Consider the following 26,573-nt stretch of genomic DNA (forward strand, 5'->3'; position numbering starts at 1 on the left):
TTTGCTTGTGCAGCAGAAGGGGTTTTCCCTGCCGAGGGACCCTGTGTGCGCTGGCCGTGAAACGGGCCCCTTTGCCAGCAGGGGGCAGCGTCCTACTGCGGGTGGTGGAGCCAGCTGCTGCTGCCTACGGGCAGCGGGGGTGGGGCAGATCTAGAGCCAGGCGTGGGGGGGGTTGGGAGTGGGGCAGGTTACGGGGCTGCTTCCTTGAACCAAGGAAAGCTCAGAGCAAGGTCCAGGGGGAGAGAAGCAGGAGCCTCCCCCTCCCAGCCTCTGCTCTCTAGGTCCGGGTCTGGATCAGTGGAAACGGCCCCCCGGAGAACGACGCTGTGCAGGGCGAGTGCTCCTCCCCCTCCCTGCGGCTACTGGTGGGGCGCTAGTCACTGGAGTGCCAGGTAGGGCAAAGCCCCTGTCCCCGCGGGCACAGAGACAGAGGTCACTGAACAGGGCCAGCCCCTCAGACTATAGCCCCGTTCTGTGCCCAGCCCTAGCACCAGGCGCCACTGTGCCCCCCACCCCTACTGCAGTTAGCTGCTGTGAGCCCCGTCAGGCCTGCTCCGAGCTCGCAGGCGAGAGCAGAACAATACTGCAGCCAGGCAGCTCCAGAGCAGGGCAGTTCTCGCCAGAGCCAAGCCAAGCCAAGCCAGCGTCCGCTCTCCGCTCCTTTGAAGCGCTCTGGTGCATCCAGGCCGCAGCACAGCCGCCAGCGGGGCGCAGGGGCGAGCTCCTGCTCAGGCTGGTGTAAGAGAAGGGAGGCTGGCGGCCAGACCAGCGAGGATATTCACTACCACTTTATTCGGACAAAGATTACAAGCCACATCAGTTTTAAAGTGCATATAATTCACGGGCAGCAGACCACAGACACAAAGCCACTAGCTGGGGCAGGCGGTATGGTGCCAGGGAGGGGTGGCTCTCCCGGTGAGACACAAAGGGGGCCCAGGCTCACAGTCCTGCCAGCCCCAGGGAGGGAGACGGGCCTAACAGCCCTGGGCGGAAAGCCACGCAGGCAGGACAGGCCTTCGGCCCCACGCAGCTGCTAGCAGCAGTACCAGATGCCTGGGTGCTGGAGAACAGGAACAAGCCTGCGACAGTAGGCGCCAGGCCCAAGACCCTGGCTCTCCTCCAGCCTGCCTCCGCCCAGAGCGAGACAGCGCTCAGCCAGCTGCCCCTTGGCCTGCGTGCTACGGACAGCTCCCGCCCCAGTCTAGTCCGAGGGCATCGGCCAGCGAATGGACTCAGCTAAGCCCTGCGCTCTGTTCTCGTGGCCTCATTGGCCCACGGCAGCTTGGCACTCAGGATCCAGCTCTCGGGACCCAAGCTAGCCATGGGGCTCAGCTGTTTGCTGGGCCGATAGGCTGATCTTCCTGGACCTGCCCCAGCTCCCAGCTCTGTTACACCCACCCAGCTTCTTGCCAGTCCCCTGCCCCAAGCACACAGGCATTTCCCATGGATGCTACCCTGCACCGAGTGACCTGGAGAGGAGACCAGCCAGGGCACTGGGAGCCGGAAACCTGTAAGGTAACTGCCCTTAGCTGGAGGCCCTGCCCCCTGGGTGCCTCTCACTGTGTGTCAGCCCCAGAACATTGTGCCCCCTCTCCCCAGGCACGAGCCACCCCTTGCTTTCATTCCTGTTCCAGGTCAAGACCCTGGTGTCTGAACTGACCCCACCCAGCGCCAGCTGTGCTTGGGAAGGGAGGGACACGGGAACATGCCCCACTGAAGGATGGTACCTTGGGCTGGCAGGTGTGTCCTCAAACCCAGAGCTGCCCAGGAACAGCCCTGGTCCCAGCCCCTTGGCTGGGTGGGAGGCTTATTTTAAAGTGCTCACTTGATTTCTTTGCATGGGGTGCTGAGAGCAGACCATGCCCTGCTCTCCAGTCCAGGAACCATCTCTGGGGAGCCTGCCCCTCGGGTCTGCACTGCCAGGATAGGGCCTGGTGCGACAGATCTGCTGGCAGTCAGCAACGTATTTACAGCAGGCAAAGCTCTCGATGATCCAAACGCCACCCCCCGAGTTCTGTGCAATGGCAGAGGCTCCAGGCTGGAGCAGGGAGCCACGCAGGGCTCGTAAAGTGCCTTAGGGGTACTGCTGGGTCAGCCTGGCCCAGGGGAACCTGCCGGCTCAACAGTCCGATGCCGGAGCACCCAGCCCAGCACTGGGCAGGCTGGAACCTCTGCGCTGCCGGCGATCTGCGGGCCAGCAGCTCTCTGATCTCCCGGGGAGACCCACACTTCCAGCCCCAGCAGACCTACGCTGCCTGGCAGCCCCCCAGAGAGGCCCCAGCCCCACTCGCTGGTCAGCGTGGAGCAGTGCCCGGTAGTTCAGTGCCCAGCATTCGCAGTGCTGGCTGGCTCTGGCGTGGCATCTCTGGGGCTGATGCCACCCCACAGGAGGGCAGCTCCAGAAGGGGAAAGCCCCTCTCGAGGATGGGGAGTGAAGCAGCCGAGTCCCAGGCCTGGCGGCACTGCCAGTTGCTCGGCCCAACCGAGACGCGGGTTACAGCGTCTGCACCACTCACTTGGCTAACAGGACAGAAGCCACCAGGGGCCGAGAAGGGTCCGCAGCCCAGAGGGGCCATCCCAGCAGCGCCCGCCCTCCTGTTACGGCCTGAAGGCTTGACTCGGGAAGGGCCCAGGGTGCCTGCCCCTAACCCCAGGCGCAGGGAGCTGGAGCCGCGGCCCGTGGCGCCCCACGCCTGCACAGCAGGGGGGCGTGCGACACACCAGGCTCCAAGGGCCCCTCCAGCACAAGAGGCAGAAACAGACATCACGCACCTGTGGGTCTGCAGAGCCAGGCAGGTGGGAGCTGGGGCCTCCCACGCCCCAGCCGGCCTCACGTTTCCTGCCCCCTCCCACCATCTCCTGGGGCAATCCCACGACAGATACACACACAGCTCCTCCTGGCACCATCGCATCACGGGACCAACATGGCTCCTCGCCCCGGCGGACTCTTCCACACGCTGTGCTGGGCGGCTCCCCCCTCTCGCCAGGCAGCAGCGAGCGCCTGGGGCCCCTGGAACTGCGCCGCAGGGAGGCGGGACTGACCCTCCACGGGGTCTGACCATGTGCTAGCAGCCTAGTCCCCAGCACTTCAGCATGGAAGGAAACCGAAAGGTAGCAACAGTCGCCCCAGGGCTAAAAGCTCACTCCAACGGCTGTGCTGTGAGCAGAGTAACATCAAGCACCAGCTACCTGCTCCCCGCATGCAGGTTGGTCGCTCCAAGGTCCCTTAGCTCCAGATGCAGCTGGTTGCTCAGGCAGCTTTAGAAACAGACTGAGCATTTCTTGGCCACTCTTCTTCCTTCCAGTCCAACAGCCTCAGTCTCTGGAGTCGTCCCAGCCCAGGAGCGCCCACCTGCCCTGGAACCGAGCCAGGTTCCTGCTAGCCCCAGGCAGCGTCTGGCTCCTGCTCCTGCCCTGGGCTTTGCTCCCAGGCGCCTGGCTGGAACGGAGCGCTCGGGACACACAGCAACGGGAATGGGGCAGCAACGACGGAGCATGGAATGGACACGGCATCGCGGCAGCCAGGAGCAGGGGACACGCCCGCAGGGGGCTAGATGATATCCGTCTCCCTTTCTATGCCCACGTACTTCAGGGCATCGGCCTGGCTGTACCTGCACGACAGGGACACCGGTGCATAATCGCTTCCCCAGCAGCCTCTTTTCCACAGCCCGTCTCTAGAGCAGCGGTCATCAACCGGTCGATTACGATCTCCAGCGGCACAGTGGGGAAGTGGCCAGCGTGGCCTCTGGGGCAGGCGTCTCCCTCCACGCGCTGCTCCTGCCTGCAAGCGCTGCACCCCAAGCCCCAGCCCTGACCCCCCTCCCAAAGCCAGCACCCCACACCCCCTCCTGCACCCCAGCTCGGAGCCCCCTCCTGCACCCAAACTCCCTCCCAGAGCCCACACCCCAACACTCTGCCCCAGCCCGGAGACCCCTCCTACACTGCAAAGCCCTTGGCCCCAGCCCAGAGCCCGCACCCCCTCCCGAACCCCAACCCCCTGCTCTGTGAAAGTGAGTGAGGGTGGGGGAGAGCAAGTGACAGAGAAAGGAGGGATGGAGTGAGTGCGGCGGGACTTTGGGGGAGGGACGGGGCAGATCCTGGGTTGCACTTAAATTCAAAAAGTGATCTTGGGCATAAGAAGGTTGGAGACCCCTGCTCTGGAGAGCTTCACACCATGCATCGGAGCGGCCAGGCCCTGGCTCACCTGTAATCAAAGAAGAGCTCCTCCCCAGCCTGGATGGCCCTCTTGGCAAAGATTCCTATCCGGTGGTCTCCGTTCACCATCACCACTGCGGCAGAGAAAGGAGTCAGGGCTCGTCTCCCAGCCCGGCTCTCCCGCAGCACCACAGCCCACCAGCCTGCCTGAGCGCTGGTGAATCGCCTGGGGGCATGGCTGGCCAGCAGGCTCTGCTCCGGGCACTCAGCTCCCACTGAGCAGCAGGAGGGCCCGGCAGACCAGAGAGGGCCCAACTGCAGGGGAGTGCCCGGAAACCCAACGCTCGGCCTTTCCTTTGACGTTCAGCCCCCTCCAGAGCTCACAGACCCAGAGGATGCTTCCAAGAGGCTCAGGAGACCCTGCGTAACCCAGGGCTCCATGGGCATTTCCTGGAGCAACAGTAGGGGATTCCCTGTCTAGGGTGACCAGACAGCAACTGTGAAAAAACGGGACAGGGGTGGGGGCTAACAGGTGCCTGTATAAGAAAAAGTCCCAAAAAACGGGACTGTCCCTTTAAAAACGGGACATCTGGTCACCCGACCGGCCTGGCTGCAGCTGGGCACAGGGCTCTCACCTTTGGCATAGCAGTTGGGGTTCACAGAGTGGTTGGCAAAGCGGATTTTGTTTCCTTTGCGGGTGGCATCAACAACGAAATCTATTAGGAAAGGAAACCACAGAACCCTGAGAGTCCCATCAGACCAAGATCCCACTAGCTCTGGGGCTCGGCTCGACGTCTCTCCCCTCTCCCCCACGGCTCCGGGGCTCAGCGTCCCCCCATCTAGCTCCAGAGCTGGGTGAGAGACTCAGAGTTGGGTAGACTGCCCCAGAGCCAGACCAGTGAAATGGTCTCTGCACTCAGCTGCTCTTCAGAGCCGGGCACACAAAATCCTCCTGGGTTCTGGAGTGTCTTTCCCGTAAGGAATTTATTCCTCACAAAAAGACACCTGGGGCCAGATCCCCCAGCTCACCCGAAACCCTGTAATGGAGTCACGTCCCTTGGCTACTCCGACACTGATCCCAGCACCACCGGGGGCTGATCGCATTCGCTGCCTGGTTCTACAGCCCGGAGCCAAGCCGTGAGCTCAGGAAGCGAATCCCTCGGGACCGGCTACTCTCCAGCCCTGGCTCGGGGCTCGCAGCTTTGCCTTTCTAGAGTTCGATTCTGTCCTCAAAGACCACCGAGCAGCAACTGAGCCCCTGGCGCTGCCAAGTGTCCGGTGGCTACAGGGAGCTTGGACAGTGGCGTGTCAGACCAGCCTGGCCCAGCACTGCAGAGGCAGGTGTCCAGGAGCTGTGGCAGCTGTGAGACACCCCAGGTGATCCCGAAAGCACAGTGCCTGGGCCAAGCCAGTGTCGAGCCTGGGAGTCTCCTCCAGGCATAGCTGCTGTGGGCTCCTCCCTCCCCACAGCCAGGCCCTGCCCTGAATGACCCTAAGGAACCTGGGTCCCCGCCCGGGAAGTTACCATTGTTGAGGTTGAAGAGGAAGCTGGACATGTACTTGTCATAGACCTTCCCTCGCCGGTCGGCCTCGTCCTGAGAAATAAGCTGGGAAATGGGCAGGCATTACACTGAGTGTCCCAGGGGATGGGACTCTCCAGAGCCAGGGAACAGCCCCTCTGCATAGGGCAGAGTCTGCCGGCTGGCCTGCTCAGGGAGAGCCTCCCTCTGCACCGCTGGCCAGGGCCAGGACCTTTATCATAGCCTCCCTCTGTAGATGGCCGACCACGTCAAATGAGGCCTGGCTCACACGCTCCACTTCTGCCATGCCAGGCATTCAGACAATGCGTGTCCTCGGAGGGGCTGAGTGCTTTTACCCACTGAGACAGGAGCAGCTTTCCCATTTACAGCCCTAGGGCCACAGCTGCAGAGGATACCGAGCACCCACAGCTCCCAGCTATTTCAATGGGCGGTCGCTCAGCCCCCTCCACAGACCCTGCCTGTGGGGGCTCAGGCTGGATTCCTGAAAACTTGTTTCCCCAATCCAAGGCCATTTTCACAAACTTCACCCAAGGACATCCAGTGAGTCTGGACCAGGACCCAGCCCTGCTCTGTCCCAGCCCTTCCCCTTGGCCTTCATTGGGCCCCTGGGGTTAAGGGGTTTATTTGTTTAAGCCTCACTCATTGTTATGCATCTTTGAGGGTGGGGAAAGCTGAGAAAATCCTGCTAGAGGCTACATGCCACATGCACTGCCCCACAGCATGAGGGCAGGGACTGCTTGTTAACCGGTACTGTGACACTTGTGGGGCTGCAGCCCCAGGAACAGTAGCTAGGCACGTCTGTGTCACCCCGGACTCCGTGGGGATGGGCCGAGACGGCTTTACTAACCTCACCACAATATTCAGAGATAAATTCATTCTTCTGCACAGATTCCTTGATGAACGTCCCCCAGCCAGCGACATCTGATGGAGCCAGCAGCAAATGCTAGAGTGCAAGAGACTTGGCTGAGTCTGCAGAGCTGCTGCCCAGCAGGGTGCGCAATGGAAGGAAAACGCCCCGACATCATGCAGACAAGCCCAGAGCCCCCCGGGAAATCGGCTCCCCTGCTCCTTAGTGCCCGTTTATGCATTGCTGGTATTACCGCTGTGTCCAGCTTTGACCGGGATCAGGCCCCATCGAGACACAGTCCCAGCCTCAGGGAGTTACCATCCGACACGACAAACGCCCCGGACAGAAGGATGGCTACGAGCCATCCACTGTGAGCAGTGGCCCCCGGCTTCTTACAGCCACTTTCCTTGCAGCTTCATTAGTTCTGTTGAACCCTGGCCTGTTTTCTAAGGATCTCACCGCGTCCCCTGAGTTCTGTCCCTTCCTACACTTAGCCCCAGGTAGCTCCAGTTCCCGGGGCCTCTTCCTGCTTCACATTAGTTCAAACCCTGCCTTTGAATCTGAAAACACTTTGGGAGCCTGGGGAACAGCCCAGCCCCCACCTCGGGCCTGATCTTTGGGGCGGCTGCGGCCTGGGGAAGCCCACGGGGGACAGAGCAGCAGGGGTGGATTTTCTCCAGCCTGGCTGCTCTGCACACGGGGGGAGGGGTACAGCAAATACCTTTTTGAGGCCGCGCTGGATGCTGCAGTTCTTACAGGAGACCACCTTGCAATCCCAGTGCTCCGAGGCCCCGCAGGTCAGGCACAGGTCAGGGTCGCACTCCCGCACAGCCAGGTAGCATGGACACTGCTTTGTGTTGCACTGGGTCTTACAGCGGCAGCCCGGGAAGCGGTTCTGACCTGCAGCGAGAGACACCCAGATTACACAGGTCAGGCTACAGGATCCCTGCTGGCCTCAAACGCCAGGACTCCACCCCAGGGACACATCCCAGCTGGAGAGGCTGCTCAGCTTCGGTGTGGCCCAAAGAACCCCTCAGTGGGTTCGCTCTCCTGTCCCAGCACTGCCTTTCGGGCCTGACAAACTCTCTACACCTAACCCGCTGCTTTCACACCGGTTATTCCAAAGGGCGTGGGAGGTGTCCAATGAATGCTTACATCAGACAACCTCACACTCCTTGCAGGAGGTACCTCCGGGTGATGTGTCGGGGCAACACGCACGCTGAAAATCTGTCCCGAACATGTGCTCTGGAGGCAGAGCGGGGACGAACAAGTTTGCTGCCAGGCATCGGATGCTGATTCTCCAGCCTTGGTTCAGATGGACATTAACCATTCTAAGCCAAAGACATGGGAGCTACATTTTCACCCCAAGTCAACAGGAAAGGAGCATGCAGGACACCAAGCAGCGGGGCAAAGAGTTTTATCTGGGGGTGCATAGCTAAAGGATGCACTTCAAATACTAGAGGGCAGAGTCAGCACCACCCCCCATCACTGAGGAAGCAGGAAGGCGAGCGCTGGGTCCCGCCCATGGGAGCTAGAGTCACTGGAAGGCAAGAACTTACTTCAGACAAGGAATTCAGCCTGTTCAAGTTAAAACTCCAAGAAGCGTGTTATACTCACACGTGTTTCCAATATTCTCACTCACTGTTCACATGAGTCTTTGAAACTCTGTTCTTTGTTAATAACCTGATCCTTGGATTTTATTTTAAATCCGTCTCAGTGCTGTGGTATTAAGTCAAATGTGAACCCTCAGCTGAATTAAACAAGCTGGTGCATAGACTGTTCCCTTGGGACGAGGGAACCTGGTAATTACCGACAGGGGCTGGATACCACAGGGGGAGTTTTGGAGGATTTTGAGGACTGAGCGCATCAAGTGTTAACCTGCAAGGCAAAGTGGGGACTGGCATAAGAATATAACGGCCACACTGGGTCAGACCAAAGGTCCATCTAGCCCAGTATCCTGTCTTCCGACAGCAGCCAATGCCAGGTGCCCCAGAGGGAATGAACAGAACAGGTCATCATCAAGTGATCCTGGGGAGATTGTTTGGGGGTGTCACAGAACCACAGGGTCAGAAGAGACTGCAAGGGTCATCTAGTCTGACCCCCTGCCAAGCTGCAGGATGTGTTGTGTCTGACCATCCAAGAGAGGTGGCTAGCCAGGGAGTGAACCAGTGAGAGTCACTTGCTGAGGCAGGGGGGTAACACGCTGAGAAAGTATCCCACAGACGGAGACAGGTCAGCCTGCCTTTGCCCAGAGCTGCCCTGCCAGCCCACCTGATGAGGGAACAAAGGGAAGCAGGGCTGGGGCTCTGCACCAGTAAACACATGACATGGTTTTCAGGTTCCAAGGAAGGAGAGACAGCACTGCAAAGGGAATAATGCAAACCCCTGGAGAGCACCGCCGGCAGCAGCAGGCAGGCACGTTCCCTGCTGCCCTCTCTCCACCCAACAGCACCCCTCTGCATCCGATGCAGCGAGCTGTCGCTCACGCTCAAATAAATGGGTTAGTCTCTAAGGTGCCACAAGTCCTCCTGGTCTTTTTGCGGATACAGACTAACACGGCTGCTACTCTGAAGCCTGTCACTATGGAAGTGCGCATTACCCACTGACAGCCCCCGATTTACCACAGAACACGCCACTTCCCCTGACTTGGGCAGACGGCTAGCCAGCCCGCGTGTGTTTAGACTCCAGCCACCCTGCGCGAGCTGCCTGATGCGGGAACGCGGGGGAGCCGCTGTAACGCCCTGTTCGCGCTGCTGTGCCGGCAGCAGGGCGACGGGCTTTGTGCCCGGCCGTCTCAGCTGTGTCCTTACAGTCAGGGTTACACTGGCAGAACTTTTCACAGAAATTCTGAGTCATGATGCAGGGGCAGGAGCTGTCGCAGGGGTGGTCGGGGTGGTCGCAGGGCTGGTAGTTGTACACCTGGGTAGGAGAATTATCTGCAAGAAGAGGGGAAATGCCACGGTTACAGCCCATGCCCCGCACACACACATGGACGAGGAGTCACTGGGCACCAGGCTCTGGAGCATCAGAGCCTGCCATTTCCAGTCTGCCAGCAGAGGGCGGGCAGCCCAGCAGCAGGCAAGCGTGCCCCTTGTGCTGAAGGCCTTACAGACACTGCACCGGGATCACAAGCACATGATCCGTTTACTTCGCTCCTGAACAGCCCCCATTACCCCCCGGCCCTTGCTCCAAGCCTCCGCCTGGAAACGAGAGGGAGCTTGCGCCACCGACCCCACCCCAGAATGCTACCCCCGGGACGAAGCCCCACCACAAGCAGATGGGAACTTCACAGCCTGCCACGGCAGCCAAACAAGGTGCAGCCGGGGAGCCAACAATAGCACCGGCCCCTGTGGCTGCTGCTGGCCTGGTGCTCACAGCTCGAGCTGGCAGGCTGGATACATGCTCAGCACTACACCGCGCACTGATGCTTCTCAAACCCAGGCCGTGCAAGCAGCCCCCGGATCACGGCCGGCACCGCACGGTACCTTTCTTCAGCTGGATCTTCCTGCAGTGTGCAGCCCACAGCCTGAAAGAGAAACAGAGACGTGGGAAACGGGCGCCCACCTGAGGAACGGCCAACAGAGCGTCTGTGCCTGGACCCTCGGGGCTCCCAATGAGCTCAGCCAGCCTGTCAGCTTTGCGTGCTAATAACCATCAGCTACTGATCACAGAGGCGAGGGCAGAACAGAATCAGACGTCTAGGAGAGACGCTCCTTAGGGCAAACCCTAAAGTCAAGCAAAACCCCACGGGAGACAAACCGCTTGGCAGGGTGGATCAGAACAAGTGCATGAGAAGATGGTTAGAAGCCAGCCATCTTCCAGCTGGGCCTGGAGGGAGGCTCCTGGGACTGACGCTCCCAGGCAGCTGTTCCTCAGTGGCTACCAAGCCATTGCCAGCGCCTTGGGTACCAGGGCCCACGGACACCGCAGCAGTGGCAGAGAGAAGGCCGGGGACCAATTCCCAGCCACCAGCACAAGCCCCCCATGCTCACAGCCACTTGGGCAGGTGTGGATTAGCGGGAACACCAGCCGGGTGTGCAGAGGCTCTGCCAGCATTTTAAGAACAAGACAAGCTCGCGGAGCACTTGCCTGTGCTTTCTTTTTTTCTTCTGGGACGGATTCATGAGCTCGCTGGTCGGCAGTTTCATTATAAGGGATTCTTTCACCGCAAACTGGAAGACCTGTAGAAAAGAGTTCAGCTCCTTCACATCATACCCTGGAGGACAGGCCCAGCTCCCACAGGCCAGGCGCCCGCTCTTGCCCTCACTGAGCCAGTGGAGATTGCTGCTGCTGTTCGTTTGGAAAGCAAACCCCTCCCTCTTGCCAAAACACTTCCCTGCAGAGCTCGTCCTCGGGGGACCATCAGAAGCACCAACCCTTGAAGCTCCAGCATGACGGCAGGGCAGGGACAGCTCTGGGCAATGACAGGCTGCAGCTAGCTGGGCTGGGGGCTGCAGTGATTTTCACCATATGGAGCGTGTGCGCATCCAGCACTTTAAACTTCACGAGACTCGATGTTCCTAGAGCTGAGCGATGAAAGCTCATCCTCACAAAGCCTGGGCTGGGCCCAGGATGCTGCGGCTCCCTCTTTCCCATGCTCCTTCCCTCTGCACCTGGTTCCACGCGTAGCTGTGAACCCAGCCAAGACAGATTCGTGACTGCGTGAGCACATCGAGTGGAATCCGCCACTGGGTCTGGGGTCCCTAATTCTTCAGAAGGGAGATGGAAAAATCCCAAAAGGGCAGCAAAAGGGATTCCAGGCTGGGAGAATGTACATGGTGTGACTTTGCAGTGCTAAAGGGTGTGAGCGGCATTTTCAAAGGGCCTCCTAAAAACCCACTCACAGCTGTCTGCACACAGGCATGCTGGAGCAGGCAGGTACTCGTCTACACATGGCCCTCTGAAAACCTGGCCCGGCCCAGGAAAGAGAAGAGTCAGGGGAAGCCCTGATCCAGGCCTTGTACATCCCTTCGAGTTTACTCCACAGTCAAAGGAAGCGGAGCACGCCAGCTGGGCTGAAACCAGAGCCAAGCAGTCAGGGCAGTGGGATGGTGGAGGCGGACTGAACAGTGTCAGGACACAGGTACTAGGCACCAAATCCTCAGCTCTGCAGAGAATCAGGAGCAGGCTAGTGGGTCGGAGGCAGGGGCAGAATCCAGGGCCTTGTGGTACTATCCTTAGGACAAGCAAACTGCTTTGCAGCTGCACCGCTCCAGGCTCCTCCCTCACGACCGTGACTGACACGTCAAACAGGAACAGCTAGGTGAGCGGGAAGCTACCAGACCAAAGAGGCAGCCGGCATCCTCCGAGACGGAGCAGAGGAAACAACAGACTATGGCACTCCAAGGAAGCAATTCCTTGGGCACCAGCCCCTCGCACAGCCTGGGCAGATAAACGATGCAGTTACCTCACTTGGCCCCTCAAGGCACATTTCTTCTGGTCTGTCTGTGGCACAGAAGGCAAAGCAAGAGAAAGCGAGGCTCCCAAGACTCCCTCCCCTCCTGTCCCGCCCGCCCAGAAGCGGCCAGGCGAGGATGCCAGGCCTTACCTGCTTGCAGGTTTTCGTGCCCAGCAGCCTGGCTATGGAGCAGAAGTTGTTGAAGTAGGTGCCGTGGAGCACGCGGAAGAGCGACTCCTCAGCCCCCGTCCACTCGATGAGTTCCTGCGGCGCTTCCATCACAAAGAGCTGAGAGGAGGCAGGGCTGCCCTTCTGCTTGGTGGGGGTCTGGCTTCGGGAGTTGGCCTCTAACAAGACCCAGATGACAGGAAACACAGCAGTCAGGGCAGCAACAAATACACAAGACACCCACGCTGGGGAGTCTGGGTCTGCCAGGAGCCAGCCCCTTCCTCCCATGGTCCCCCTCCTTACTCCTGCCTCCAACTCCTCTCACCCGTGGCAATCTTCCCAGCAGAGCTCCCGCCAGGCCCAGCACCACCCCGCGTGTCTGTCTGTGTAGGGCAGCAGAGAATCACGCAAGCTGCTCCCTCTGTTCCATGGCCCTGAGCCCCAGACCAAGCCATGTGGCACCGCTGGCAGGGAAGCACTCTTACCCCAGAGCCCCCTCTCAGAGGGGGCCTGACTCGCGGTGGCCGGACACACAGAGCCGTGGCAGAGGCCTGTGTTCGATGCATGGACAGAAGGGGATGCTCTGATGAGCCAGTTTGCTCCTGCTCCCCCTGCCTACAGGGCTGAGCCAAGGAGGGAGAGGAGCTAGGCTAGCCGGTGCAGCCAGGAAAACCTGCCTTGGCAACCCTCCAGTGCCAGGTCTGCAGCAGCCTGGTTAGATGGCAGTGGGGAGGGTCTATGGAAATGCGGAGGCTCCCAGGCATCATACCTGAGGAACTCGAGGCCCAGTCGTTGCCCGTGTCTCTGTCGCTGTCTCCCTCCCTCGTCTCAGTGGTGGAGGAGGCCGAGGGGTTTGAGCTGGAAGCACTGACCACATGGTGCCTACGGCGTCGCCTACCGGAGCATTTGGACCTGGGATTGTGCAGCACTGCAAACTCCTTGGCTCCCTCCTGCAATCAGACAGCACGTGGCAAATGAGAGCCATGCAAGGAATGCACAAAGCTCTGTTCCACGGGCCCAGGGCTCTGCGCTGCAGCAGGGACCCTCAGCTCTCTGGGCGAGGTGCCTACAAATCCTGTGGGTGACAAGTCTCTGCAACCTCCATTGCAGTGAGACTATTCCTGGTGAGCCTCTCACACTGTAACCTGTCCATCTCCACTGCCTTGTGCTTCCAGAAGCCCCTGGCCTCTCCTCCTGTCCCCAGACAGCTCCCCTGTACACCTCCAGCTAGTGCAGCATCAGCTAGAGGGTGAGCTCCCAGGGGCAAAGACCACGTCCCCTTGTATGCATGTCCAGCACTAAGTCCTTTCCACAGCTGGCTCATCTCTCAGCTGGCTCATCAGCTGCCGAGTCACGTGCTGTTTGCCAGTGCCCCTGGCTGTGGGGGTTGGGGACGGGTGGCTGGATTTAGCCGGGTTATTTTAAACACAGTTTCCCATGCTAACACTGCACAGTCTCGTGGTACCACCCAGTATTGCAGGGCCTCACCCGTTTGAGACCAGCTAACACTCCGTGGCTGGAGGCTCGTTAACGTGGGTCTCAAGTGAGGTTTTTATTTGGACTTGTGCTCACCAACTCTGTCTGATCACTGGAACGGTACAAAGGCACCAGCTGGTCCTGCAGGTAAGGCAGGAGAGTATCCCAAAAACCTACCAGCCAAAGGAAACAATCTGTCCCGCAGGGGTCTGGCTCAATCTTGATCTCTCTGTTCTTCCGTTTATAGACATTAGGAGTCGCATGGAAAGCTGAAAAATACAAGCCACCTTCATCATGTTAGCACCAGGCACCTTCCAACTGAGAGGCTCATTCGTCCCCACAGTAGAGGAGGCAGCCGACGGCCCAGCATGCATGGTGAAAGGTGCTGAAATGCACCGAAATGCAATGCTGACCAGGCACCATGGGCACTGACCAGGAGTCCTACACTACCAGGCAACTTAGCCACAGCCCCTGGCCTCCCCGCCCACTCACAATGGAAGGAAACCTAGATCTGTGATGTTGGGACACCCAAACCCCTCCCATTCCTGGAAAAGAGACTTAACGGGAAGGTTTACTTTTAAACTGACACACATATACTAACTCATGGTCGTATGCCAGTGTTTAATAACAGAGTCTAGCTGAAGAGACTCCTGTAACTCCGCAGTGACCCCCAGGAACAGCAAAGCTCCAGGTCTAACTGGCAAAGCAATGCTCACAAGGCTTTAGCACGACACGCTGGAGGAATGGGCCCAGCGACTCGTTACGATAAAGTAGTAAAATGTGGGGGCAGGGGCAGACCAGTGTCAGTGTAATGTGTGTCCGGTCTGTGCTGTGCCATGTCCACGGTGCAGAACAAGGGGGCTCACACAGCAGGACTAGCAGGACTGGGACTCCAACCTACTGCAGCTGACACGTCCATCTGTGGAGATCGCTGGGGAAGATACAGACTCACGGCCACTTTAACAATGCAAGTAGGTCCCTATCCGCATCTTTAGGTGCCTGAATGTCTTTGTCAATCTGGCTCTCCGGACTGCAATACAACACAGTGCAGAGCACCAGGGAAAGGCAGAGGCACCTGCCCAGTATAGTCTGGAGTGTGAGGCGTGGTAAAGAAAGGGGTGGAAATGGTGCAACATGCACCAGAACCCCCAGGGTCTCAACTTACGATGCAGAAAACAGTCATATTTGAAGCAACGCCTGCAGAAGAGCGTATGGAAAGAATGCAGGGACTGCTCCCGCTGGACTGACTTTGCACATGGCCCATCAATGTTTGGAGTGCACTGGGGGGGCAGCACATTCGGATCAGACTGTTCAGTAAGTTCCCTGTACCTGTTTTAAAAAAAAACCAAAAAAACATGCATGTGTATTTTCCTAGTGTCTGGACACACTGCTCTATGTCACTGCAACTAGCCGCTCGGCGTGCTGATCAGCTCGGTACAACAGGGCTGAGTTCAGGGGGTTGAAACAGTCAGAACTTGGGTTTTCTCCTAGCAAGTTCTCATTAGGCTACTTTCATTCTATTTCCCAGAAGTCTTTGTACAGTGTTTCCCCTCCTCCCATAGAGAGAGTGTGTGACAGACATGGCAATTTATTGCAATATCCTGGGAGACCTTATTGAACTAAGTTTAAGCGTTTTTGGGATCCATTGTATGAAATGAACGCTTTATGGGCCAGGATTGTACAGAGCCTCTCCAGGGGGCAGATGTGACAGATGAGAGGCCTGGGGGTTCAATGGACTATATTGAACAATGGCCCAGACAAGAATGGACTCTTGCAACAGTGTGAAGTGGTTTTCCTGGGGAAATAGCTAGTGGGAGGTAAATGCAAATTCCCCACCTCTGGTTATGCCAAACCCCAGCCTTTGGAAGCTAAACCCTGAGGGGTGGGCCATTGTATGCTGATCACCTGTTACTGAGGCCAAGCTACATAAGGGAAAGACTGAAATCTTCGTTGTTGTTCTGGTTCTGAAAATGAGACTTGTAACCCTGGGGAAAACCCAGGTGAGAGTTTTGAAGGACTGACACTACCAGAGCCCAAGGTTCTAGCTGGCATGACCTCTAGTAAGCTTTAGCCTGTGTCTAGGTTCTTTTCTTGTTTTCAGCATGTCTTCTCTGTAACACTTTCACCTTAAGAATAAATGTGCTTGCTTATAAAGAGTGTGGGAACTTGTAACTGTGGCAATGACAGTGCTCACTGCCTCTGGAGAGAAAGCAAAGCACAGACGCTGGCCTTTTAGGCAGTCTGCCTTGCAGGGGAGGATTTCATAGCACAGGCAGGGAACCGTGCAGCCTGGAAAAACCCATCAGGAGGGAGAGAGACACGGGTCTCTAGCCAAGAGAGGTGACAGCTGAGAAACCGGGAGTCTAGTGTAGGTGCCCTAAAGGGACCCTGGAGGGGGAACAGAGGTGCAGTTTCCCTGAACATTGACACTGTCCAGGGCAGATACAGGTCTACTGCACTAGTCAGACTAACGTACTATTATTTGCTGAAGTATCTTTGTTAAAAACTGGAACTGATTCTGCTAGACAATTTAACCAGGAATGTCTCCTACCGCTCTTTCATGTCTTCCGGGAAGCCGTTCTCAGGAAACATTGAAGAAATAGCACTGAAGATCATGTCATTTGGGAACTGCTTCTTTGAACACTTTTTGTTGCCTAAACCAAAATGACAGAAGATTCTTAAGTTAAGCAGGACTTGAAAGCACCTTTCCCTTTTAGGGGTAGGGTTACTCCAGGGATGCTTTGGATCCCATTTTAAAAGGCAGAGAGACGATCACACAGTCATCCAACAGAGAATCCTTCCTTAATCCAACAGCTAGCATAAGGAACACACAGTTCCAGAGGTGCCCCTTCTACCCACCAGCAATGCCATCAGTGAGATTCAGTGATGATTCATAAGGGAAAAATTACTAATTTGTGCTGCAAGGGGACTGAGTGCACAAAAACCCTTCCCCAAATGCCAGAGGGGTTTAGAGAAGCAGGACTCTGCTTGGACTCAGGTTTTACTCTTGGATGTTTCATAACCAGACTAAAGTATCAGCAAGAAGATGTGTTAGCTGCGATCGCCAAGACCTAATACTTTGTGGAGTCTCTGCAGCTGAGACGAGAGATATTCCCTGCTACTAGTGTCACTCAGAGCACCACATACAGCAGTCCGAGATGAAATCTGCCACGAAAGCTTCCTGCGATTACACAGCACACGTGAAAATCCCACTGTTCTAGCTTCCTCCCACTGCAACCCATTCCACGGAAACACTCCAGCTAGCATCCCAGGGGGAGCAAGGACAGGCCACGGAACTTTCTACCTGGCACTTCACTACCCTTATTAGCAATCAACATGATGAGTGCAGGAGGGCACAGTGACTGCTGGGGAGGATGGAGGCCACCAGAGACTGTCCCAGCTTCTGCTGCCAAACCCACCTTCCATTGTGGTTCGCTTTCTTTTTCTTGTGACTGGCAGCTCCTCCTTCCCATCCTCCTGTTTACCCTCCGAGTCATTGAGCCCTTCTTCTTCCTCATCCGAGTACTGATTCAGAGCATCAACGAGCTCCAGGAACACAGCGTCGCTGATAAGGACGGACCCTGTAATCATCTCTGAAACACAGCAATATATCAGCTGCTTCGTGGGCGTGCTGCAATCTTCCAGCCTGGGGTTTGGTGGCAACCCTAAGTCAGCCACGGGACAGACTGCTTGTTAGGAACAGCGCTTTCACGAGAGGATTTTGCCAAGGCAGGGTGTGTTTGGGGAGGTGGGGAGATGCTGACTGTGCATCACTCTTAATCACACCTGGCAGCCAACACATGGAGCAACAGAGCCAGCCCCTCTTCCCAGCTGAGTAGTAACTGCTATAGACACAGGTTTCAGAGTAACAGCCGTGTTAGTCTGTATTCGCAAAAAGAAAAGGAGTACTTGTGGCACCTTAGAGACTAACCAATTTATTTGAGCATGAGCTTTCGAGAGCTGAATGCATCCGATGAAGTGAGCTGTAGCTCACGAAAGCTCATGCTCAAATAAATTGGTTAGTCTCTAAGGTGCCACAAGGCCTCCTTTTCTTTTTGCTATAGACACAGACACTCACTAATTAAGCCATTTGGGGCGTGGGATGGGAGACAGCTTTTCAGTGTCTCCTACCTCCAGGCAGGGCCTTGTGAGGGGCTAGGCAGCTTGGTGGGAAAACACACAGGCTTTTCACCACTGAAGAACTGGATTCAGGTCTTGGCTCAGGTCACAAGTGAAATGAGTTTGCTTGTCTCACCCTAACCCTTCATGGATATCTGCCATCGTTATACAAATGGCAGTGCTGCTCAAGAGAGGCCCAGGGCTGGACCTGCCTGGGACGCGGAAGGTTGGGCCTGAGGTGCTCTGGCAGAGCTGAGGGCAGGGAGACGGGACCAGGCCAGCAGGGGTGCTCTTGCTTTACATGCTCCCTATTCTAAGGGACCCTCGGCAGAGGCTGGTTATTGGTACTGCTCTTTGCCTCCTCAGCTGCTCAGAAAGCCTGGCCATGCTCCCTGCTTGCAAGCCGTCCAGTGGGAAATGGAGAGCACCCCTGTGCCCAGGTTACCTTCCTCGCCGTGAACTTTCCCGTCGTAGTTATTAATTAGCTCTTCAATGAAGGTTTCATCTTCCTCCTTCACCTCATCTCCCATGTAGGGGATATTGCACAGCACAGTCTCATCCTCCACCTGCAAACAGGTCAGGCAGCTAGTGCTCACCGACAGCCAGTCAGAGGGCAGCCTTGTGACTGCCCCTTCCCGTTCACATGCGGGACTGCAAAGACTCACCCTTCCCAGACTTCACTGCTACCCGGAACACTGTGAGGTGCTCTGTTTGTAACATACCCCCTGCCACAGAAGGGTCGTGTCTCCAGAGCCCAGAGACGTTCAGAGACACAGGATAAAGCCGAGCAAGTGGTCAAATAAGTATCAGGGGGCTCATGAGCGGGACAGTACTGGGTTGGCACACAACCAAGAGCACACGGTAACTCAGCCCTGTCTGAAATACAGTACACACTAGAGGAGCATGCTCTCATTACATGCAGTGGGGACAAAGGCACTCTGCATACTCCCGTGCTACACTCGGTTTTCGTCACTCGGTTCTGCCAGAGCTGCTCCCCACTGGCCTTAAGAGAGTTATTGCAGCAGGCAGATCGGTACACTCTTGCAGCAAGCAAACGGCCAGTAGGAAATAGCTACAGATTGACGTTTGCCTCATAAATAATTTTAAACGAAGAAGGTCACAGCATTAATGCTGTGCCTGAAAGTGTATTTCAATTATTCTGCACTGTCCTGTTCTCACAACTAACCCTCAGCAGCACCGCTGGGGGGTCAGTCACAAAGGTAGGAGCTGCCTGACTTATTTATTGAACATTTAATTATTTTAAACTAGGGCTGTCAAGTGATTAAAAAAGTTAACCGCGATTAATTGCACTGTTAAACAATAATAGAATCAATTTATTTAAATATTTTTGGATGTTTTCTACAATATATTTGAAAATTATTTCAATTACAACACAGAATACAAAGTGCACAGTGCTCACTTTATATTATTTTTTATTACAAATATTTGCACTGTAAAAAACAAAAGAAATAGTATTTTTCAGTTCACCTCATACAAGTACTGTACTGCAGTCTCTTTATTGTGAAAGTGTAACTTACAAATATAGATTTTTTGATTACCTAACTGCACTCAAAACCAAAACAATGTAAAACTTTAGAGCCTAAAGTCCACTCAGTCCTACTTCTTGTTCAGCTAATCGCTACAACGAACAAGTTTGTTTATATTTACAGGGGATAATGCTGCCTGCTTCTTATTTACAATGTCACCTGAAAGTGAGAACAGTCGTTCGCATGGCACTTTTGTAGCAGGCATTGCAAGGTATTTACGTGCCAGATACGTTAAACATTTGTATGCCCCTTCATGCTTCAGCCGCCATTCCAGAGGACATGCTTCCATGCTGATGATGCTCATTAAAAAAATGTGTCAATTAAAATTTGTGACTGACATCCTTGGGGGAGAATTGTGTGCCTCCTGTTCTGTTTTACCCACATTCTGCCATATATTTCATGTTATAGCAGTCTCGAATGACGACCCAGCACATGTTCGTTTTAAGAAAAACTTTCACAGCAGATTTGACAAAATGCAAAGAAGGTACCAATGTGAGATTTCTAAAAATAGCTACAGCCCTCGATCCAAGGTTTAAGCATCCGAAGTGCCGTCCCAAATCTGAGAGGGACAAGGTGTGGAGCATGCTTTTAAAAGTCTTAAAAGAGGAACAGTTCAATGCAGAAATTACAGAACCCGAACCACCAAAAAAGAAAATGCTGGTGGCATCGGACTCAGATGATGAAAATGAACACGCATCGGTCCACTCTGCTTTGGATCATTATCAAGCAGAACCCGTCATCAGCAGAGACACATGTCCTCTGGAATGGTGGTTGAAGCATGAAGGGACGTATGAATCTTTAGTACATCTGGCACGTAAATATGTTGCAATGCTGGCTACAACAGTGCCATGCGAACGTCTGTTCTCACTTTCAGGTGACACTGTAAACAAGAAGCAGGCAACATTATCTCCTGCAAATGTAAACAAACTTGTTGGTCTGAGCAATTGGCTGAACAAGAAGTAGGACCGAGTGGTCTTGTAGACTCTAAAGTTTTACATTGTTTTATTTCTGAATGCAGGGTTTTTTGTACATAATTCTACGTTTGTAAGTTACACTTTCATGATAAAGAGATTGCACTACAGTACTTGTATGAGGTGAATTGAAAAATACTATTTCTTTTGTTTATCATTTTTACAGTGCAAATATTTGTAATAAAACTAATATAAAGTGAGCACGGTATACTTTGTTTTCTGTGTTGTAACAGAAATCGATATATTTGAAAATGTAGAAAAACATTTAATAAATTTCAACTGGTATTCTATTGTTTAACAGTGCAATTAATCACAATTAATATTTTTATCACAATTAATTTTTTTTTTAGTTAATCGTGTGAGTTAACTGTGATGAATCAACAGCCCTATTTTAAACAGAAACAATTCCACAGTTTACTAAAATCAGCCACTAAATTCAGGCATTGAATCCTGCAAAGGCAGCAGTCAGGCTTGGCCAGTCCTTGGGATTTCAGGGGAACTGGTGAGCCAGCTCTGCTATTAAGGGATACAGCATAACACGAGACAAAAACATTCCCTTCCAACGCCTTGGGAGCAGCAAGAGACTCAAAAGGAGCAGGCTGAGGAAGGTATCTGCAACCGCAAACATGTAGGGATGACGCATTAATCGTCTCAAAAGTCTCACACCACAATGCGCTCTCACATACCATGAAATTCTGCTGAAGAGGGGACCAGGAATACATAATAGGCACCAACGCTACTGTGTTTAGGGACCTCATGAAGATGGTCTGGTTTGGGAATCCAGGGTAATTGCTCTCAACGGTACACTGGAGAACAAACAAACACAGGGACAGTAAGCAAAGGGCAGCTCAGACACAGTGACTGCAAGACATGAACATACATTTTGATCCCGTCTCTTAGGTACAGCTACTGATCTGCTGAGCTTTACAGTCACATACAGTCCTCCCTGGACACTAGCCACAGGGTTTTCTTTTTACCCCCATTTCTGCAGCCTGGGGGGAGCACGAGGTGCAGTAAGAGACTGACACGCAGAGAGCGAAGAAAGGTACAGCCCTCTTCAGCCTTCCCTGCAAAGCCCTGGGTTGTAATCAGCTTGTGTGGCTGCCCTGCCATTTCCACCTCATTCTTCTGTACCTGTTTCAGGAAAGGGTGCCCAGTGCCTGGCTTCATTAGTGGGACTGGCTGAACTCGAAGCTTCTTCCAGTCTTCGTTCAGAATTTGAGTTTTTTCTTGAACCTTTGCAAAATTGGCCACAAACAGAGCCTGAAATTAGAGAGAGAAGTGCTTACAATCCTCAAAGCAAGTTTAGACTCAAGTTACTGAAATCCAAATGTGTGACACACAGCAGGCTATAGAGTCAACACAGCTGCCACTTTCAGCAAAGGCAAGGAAGGATATTCTTCCCATTTTACAGACAGAGAACTGAGTTTCAGAGGGACTAAGTGACTTGCTCAGGGTCATACAGAAAGTGTATTGCAGAGCAGGGCCCTGAACCTAGGCTCTCTAGTCCCTGATCACCAGACCACTCTGTCACAAGGAACATCAAAGAAAGATTATCTACGCCACACACAGACACTGATCACGGTCTAGTCTAACAGCAGAATGTGAACAATTAGAAAAAACTCCACAGATTATAAAGCCTGAAGGGACCATTCCCATGGCTCTCCTCTGAACCCTCTCCAATTTTTCAACTTATGTCATGAATTACGGACACCAGAACTGGACATGGTGTTCCAGCAGCCATCAGAACAGTGCCAAATACATATAATCTCCCTACTCCTACTCGATATTCCTGTGTATACATACGAGGTCTGGCCCCAGAGAACATATCTACCTTCGCTCCCATGTTTGCCTGAAACCTCTTGAGCTGCCGAAGACGCATATATTCAGACTTGACTTTCCTTTTCCAGTAAATAATTTTGCACTTAGACGTTGGAGGAGTTGGGATTTCCATTTTCCTGAAAAACAAAACAGAAAGGGTAGCACCCGAATGGCAGAGTGCTTCTTCGCAAACACAAGGGGTTTCCTAACAAAAACAGAGTGCTGGGATTCTCAGTGCATCACCAAGTTTAACTGCCTGCACGGGCCACATTGGTTCTGTTTGTTTAGGGAACAATTATGGTGCAAACTGTACCTAAGAGAGGCACAGAAAGTTCTTAGAGCCAAGAGGGCACTGTGTGCTCAGGACAGATCATTCATTGGCAGGGGCCTCACCTATCAGTGCCCCTAGAATGCCTGGTCCCAACAGCATGAGCCTGGGTGACCTCTTTTTCCACTAAATATTCTGACAGGTTTCAGAGTAGCAGCCGTGTTAGTCTGTATCCGTAAAAAGAACAGGAGGCCTTGTGGCACCTTAGAGACTAACAAATTTAATTGAGCATAAGCTTTCGTGAGTGACAGCTCACTTCATTAAATATTCTGAGCAGCTCCTCTGTTCCATTTGCCCCGGGCAGTAACAGACTGAAGGCAAAGGTGACACTGGCTTCATTATACACAGACTGGAATCACAGCTTGTGCCTCCAGGTGACCCTCCTAGCTCAGCTGGGACCTTTCCCCCACTAGCATTTTCCTCCTCAGGAGTGCACAGCCAAGGGTTATTTATTAAAGATGCCAAACATTCCCTGAGGCAGCAAAAAAATCAAAACTAAGAGCCAATCGCACACACCAAGAAGAGGGTCCGGGGCTGTCCCCAGGGACTGCAGGGTTACAAAACATACTTCTGCAGGGTTAAACCTCCTTAAAGTTCACCCAGTGCCAACTGTGCACATTTCCTCCGGATCTAGTCTTAGGGGTGGGAGACATGATCACAACATGCATGTAACAAACCTGGCTGCAGAACTGTGAACGAACCTGCTCTCCTATCTAATGGAAGGAGCGGTGTCTCTCTCTAACACACACACACAAACACACTGCAGCAACACTAAACAAGGCTCTGATCTCATGCAAACTGTAGGTGCAAGCCTGACTGTCCCAGGGAGTCAGGTTAGCCTTTGCAGTGAGTTACAGTCCATTCCGGTTCATCATTTAACCCTTCTGTTTGTATTATTGTTGTTCCAGTTCACCCAAGAGCCCAGCGACATAGGTAGGGATCCGATCCCCTCACTTCCAGGCAGCCTGGATCCCGTTGTAACAATACAGAAGTCTTTGGACAATTAGGATTCTGAGGCATACAAGTAGGTTTTCAGGTTATACTTTTGTTTTCCTTTCATCTACTGGGATTTAACGGTCCAATTCCCCTTGTGGTACAGTTTCAAAGATATAGTTCCCCAGCATTCAAACATCTCTTTTACAAGAGGTACTGCCATTCAAACCTAAAAAACTAGACGTCCTCAGAAGCACCCTGGGCAGCTTTCCCTACTGCTTGGAATAAGCCTCCTGTGAGTGATGGGGTTAAAATAAACTACCTGGCAGAAACCAAAGAGTTAGACCAAGAAAGGGGCATTTCAAAGGGGCATTTAACTGTAATTAAGAGTCAGCAGCAGCGTCAGCCACAAGCACAGTGGGGCGTTACGTGCGTATGTGACAGTGGGGAACATCATTCGGCTTCAGCCCATGTTCTAGCCCCAGTAAGTCAGGAGTGAAGGAACAATGTCAAAAGCACAGCAGACACCTACTGCCCAGACACACAGATGTTTTAGTTACAGATTCCAAACGAAGGAAATAGGACAGGTGAGGGTGCCATCCCAGTAGCTGGAGGCAAAATGATGGCACGCAGCAATCTGACCCCCCCATAGAATATCAGGGTTGGAAGGGACCTCAGGCGGTCACCTAGTCCAACCCCCTGCTCAGACCAATCCCCAATTTTTGCCCCAATCCCTAAATGGCCCCCTCAGGGATTGAACTCACAACCCTGGGTTTAGCAGGCCAATGCTGAAACCACTGAGCTATCCCTCCCCCCCGAATAAGGCCCATCATGTTTCAAACTGGTCAGCCAGAAATGGAGGCACCACAGATTAGTGGCTACTTTTTCGAGTCACAGAATGTCAGGGTTGGAAGGGACCTCAGGAGGCCATCCCAGCTCAGCAACTTCCCAATACCCCCCCAATTGCACAGGTACCCCCTATTCCAGCACCCCACTCTCCCCACCACACCTACCCTAAGCCTCCCATCCCAGACATCCTTAAACAAACCCCACAGACGAACCCCAAACCAATCCACTCCCCATACCCCAGCCGCAACCAGCCCCCAGACAGATCGGTCTGCCCCAGTTCTCCTCACACCCAGAGGCCCTCCAAACCCCTCTCCCACAGGGCAGTCAGCCCATATACCTGCTTCCCACACTGTCGGAGGCCCCAGAGCCCCCCCCGGCCCACACCCTGCCCCGCCCCACCCCTCCCCCAGGAGGGGGCCAGCCCCACACCCCGCCCCTCCCCCAGGAGGGGGCCAGCCCCACACCCCGCCCCTCCCCCAGGAGGGGAGCCAGCCCCACACCCCGCCCCTCCCGCAGGAGGGGAGCCAGCCCCACACCCCGCCCCTCCCGCAGGAGGGGAGCCAGCCCCACACCCCGCCCCTCCCGCAGGAGGGGAGCCAGCCCCACACCCCGCCCCTCCCGCAGGAGGGGAGCCAGCCCCCCCCGCCCCACACCCGCCCCTCCCCCAGGAGGGGGACCAGCCCCACACCCCGCCCCCCCGGCCCACACCCGCCCCTCCCCCAGGAGGGGGACCAGCCCCACACCCCACCCCTCCCCAAGGAGGGGACCAGCCCCCCGGCCAGCCCCACACCCCGCCCCCCCGGCCCACACCCGCCCCTCCCCCAGGAGGGGGACCAGCCCCACACCCCGGCCCACGCCTCGCCCCTCCCCCAGGAGGGAGCCAGCCCCGGAGTCCCCCCCGGCCTACGCCACGCCTCGCCCCTCCCCCACGAGGGGGGCCAGCCCCACACCCCGGCCCACACCCGCCCCTCCCCCAGGAGGGAGCCAGACCCAGAGCCCCCCCCGGCCTACGCCACGCCTCGCCCCTCTCCCAGGAGGGGGCCAGCCCCACACCCCGCCCCACGCCTCACTCCTCCCCCGGCCCACGCCTCGCCCCTCCCCCAGGAGAGGGCCAGCCCCGGAGCCCCCCTCCCAGCCCACGCCTCGCCCCTCCCCCAGGAGGGGGCCAGCCCCGGCCCCCCCCGGCCCCGTTACTCACTCCTCATCCATCGCGCTCAGGTGACCTGGAGGCCGCAGCACCCCGTCCGCTCTGCGCCTGCGCCAACCAGCTCGCCCCGCCCCCCACTTGCCCTGCCCCCTTCCAGGAGGCTCCTCCCCTCAGGGCCGTGTCCGGGCTCAAAGCCCAGCCCACTTTCTCAGACTCCGCCCACAAGGCCGCCGCAGCTCGGGGCCCCGCCCACGTCAAGAGACTCCGCCCCCTGAAGCGAACGCCGTTTTCTCACCCGCCTTGGGATGTACCAAGCGAGGGGAGGGGGGGAAGGGATCATACCACTGGGATCGGGAGGGGGGGGGCATGGGCTGTACCACGGCGGGCGGGCCCCAAGGAAAACATTAGAAACAATCCCTCAGTATCTCCCAGCCCCCTGCTCTAACCCCCCCCAAACGGGGGTAGAACCCAGGAGTCCTAGCTCCCAACCCCTCCCCCTCGCTGGGGGAGAGAACCCAGGAGTCCTAGCTCCCAACACACACCCCCCAACTGGGGGAGAGAACCCAGGAGTCCTAGCTCCTAGCACCCCCCCTCGGGGGAGAGAACCCAGGAGTCCAAGCTCCCAGCACCCCCACCTCTCCTCCAGTGGGGGAGAGAACCCAGGAGTCCTAGCTCCTAGCACCCCCCCTCGGGGGAGAGAACCCAGGAGTCCTAGCTCCCAGCACCCCCACCTCTCCTCCAGTGGGGGAGAGAACCCAGGAGTCCTAGCTCCTAGCACCCCCCCTCGGGGGAGAGAACCCAGGAGTCCTAGCTCCTAGCACCCCCACCTCTCCTCCAGTGGGGGAGAGAACCCAGGAGTCCTAGCTCCCAACACACCCCCCCCCCAACTGGGGGAGAGAACCCAGGAGTCCTAGCTCCTAGCACCCCCCCTCGGGGGAGAGAACCCAGGAGTCCTAGCTCCTAGCACCCCCCCTCGGGGGAGAGAACCCAGGAGTCCTAGCTCCCAGCACCCCCACCTCTCCTCCAGTGGGGGAGAGAACCCAGGAGTCCTAGCTCCCAACACACCCCCCCCCAACTGGGGGAGAGAACCCAGGAGTCCTAGCTCCTAGCACCCCCCCTCGGGGGAGAGAACCCAGGAGTCCTAGCTCCTAGCACCCCCCCTCGGGGGAGAGAACCCAGGAGTCCTAGCTCCCAGCACCCCCACCTCTCCTCCAGTGGGGGAGAGAACCCAGGAGTCCTAGCTCCCAACACACACCCCCCCAACTGGGGGAGA

At 55.8% G+C, this 26,573-nt stretch overlaps 1 protein-coding gene across 3 annotated transcripts; it reads right to left on the reverse strand.

Moving 5' to 3' along the window:
- Window positions 1–773: 773 nt before the first annotated feature.
- EZH1 (enhancer of zeste 1 polycomb repressive complex 2 subunit) lies at window positions 774–25,430 on the reverse strand. Of its 3 annotated transcripts, none has more exons than XM_073326216.1 (20): window positions 25,352–25,430; window positions 22,057–22,180; window positions 21,357–21,485; window positions 20,909–21,028; window positions 18,150–18,270; window positions 17,005–17,178; window positions 16,137–16,239; window positions 14,751–14,914; window positions 13,763–13,854; window positions 12,879–13,059; window positions 12,092–12,288; window positions 10,633–10,724; window positions 10,029–10,069; window positions 9,354–9,479; window positions 7,265–7,443; window positions 6,544–6,639; window positions 5,681–5,762; window positions 4,791–4,871; window positions 4,205–4,289; window positions 774–3,611 (listed from the first exon to the last, which is right to left on the reverse strand). In XM_073326216.1, the coding sequence occupies exons 1-20, from the start codon at window positions 25,360–25,362 to the stop codon at window positions 3,551–3,553; spliced, it is 2,259 nt and encodes a 752-aa protein (XP_073182317.1). In that variant the 5' UTR covers window positions 25,363–25,430; the 3' UTR covers window positions 774–3,550. The 3 variants fall into 3 exon arrangements, with proteins under 3 accessions (XP_073182317.1, XP_073182316.1, XP_073182318.1); XM_073326215.1 differs by having other exon boundaries at window positions 13,763–13,872; XM_073326217.1 differs by lacking the exons at window positions 774–3,611; window positions 4,205–4,289; window positions 4,791–4,871; window positions 5,681–5,762; window positions 6,544–6,639 and having other exon boundaries at window positions 7,355–7,443; window positions 9,165–9,479; window positions 13,763–13,872.
- Between the last annotated feature and the right edge of the window lie 1,143 nt (window positions 25,431–26,573).

The sequence above is a fragment of the Lepidochelys kempii genome, chromosome 27 (genome assembly GCF_965140265.1).
Source record: "Lepidochelys kempii isolate rLepKem1 chromosome 27, rLepKem1.hap2, whole genome shotgun sequence".
NCBI classification, from domain to species: domain Eukaryota; kingdom Metazoa; phylum Chordata; order Testudines; family Cheloniidae; genus Lepidochelys; species Lepidochelys kempii.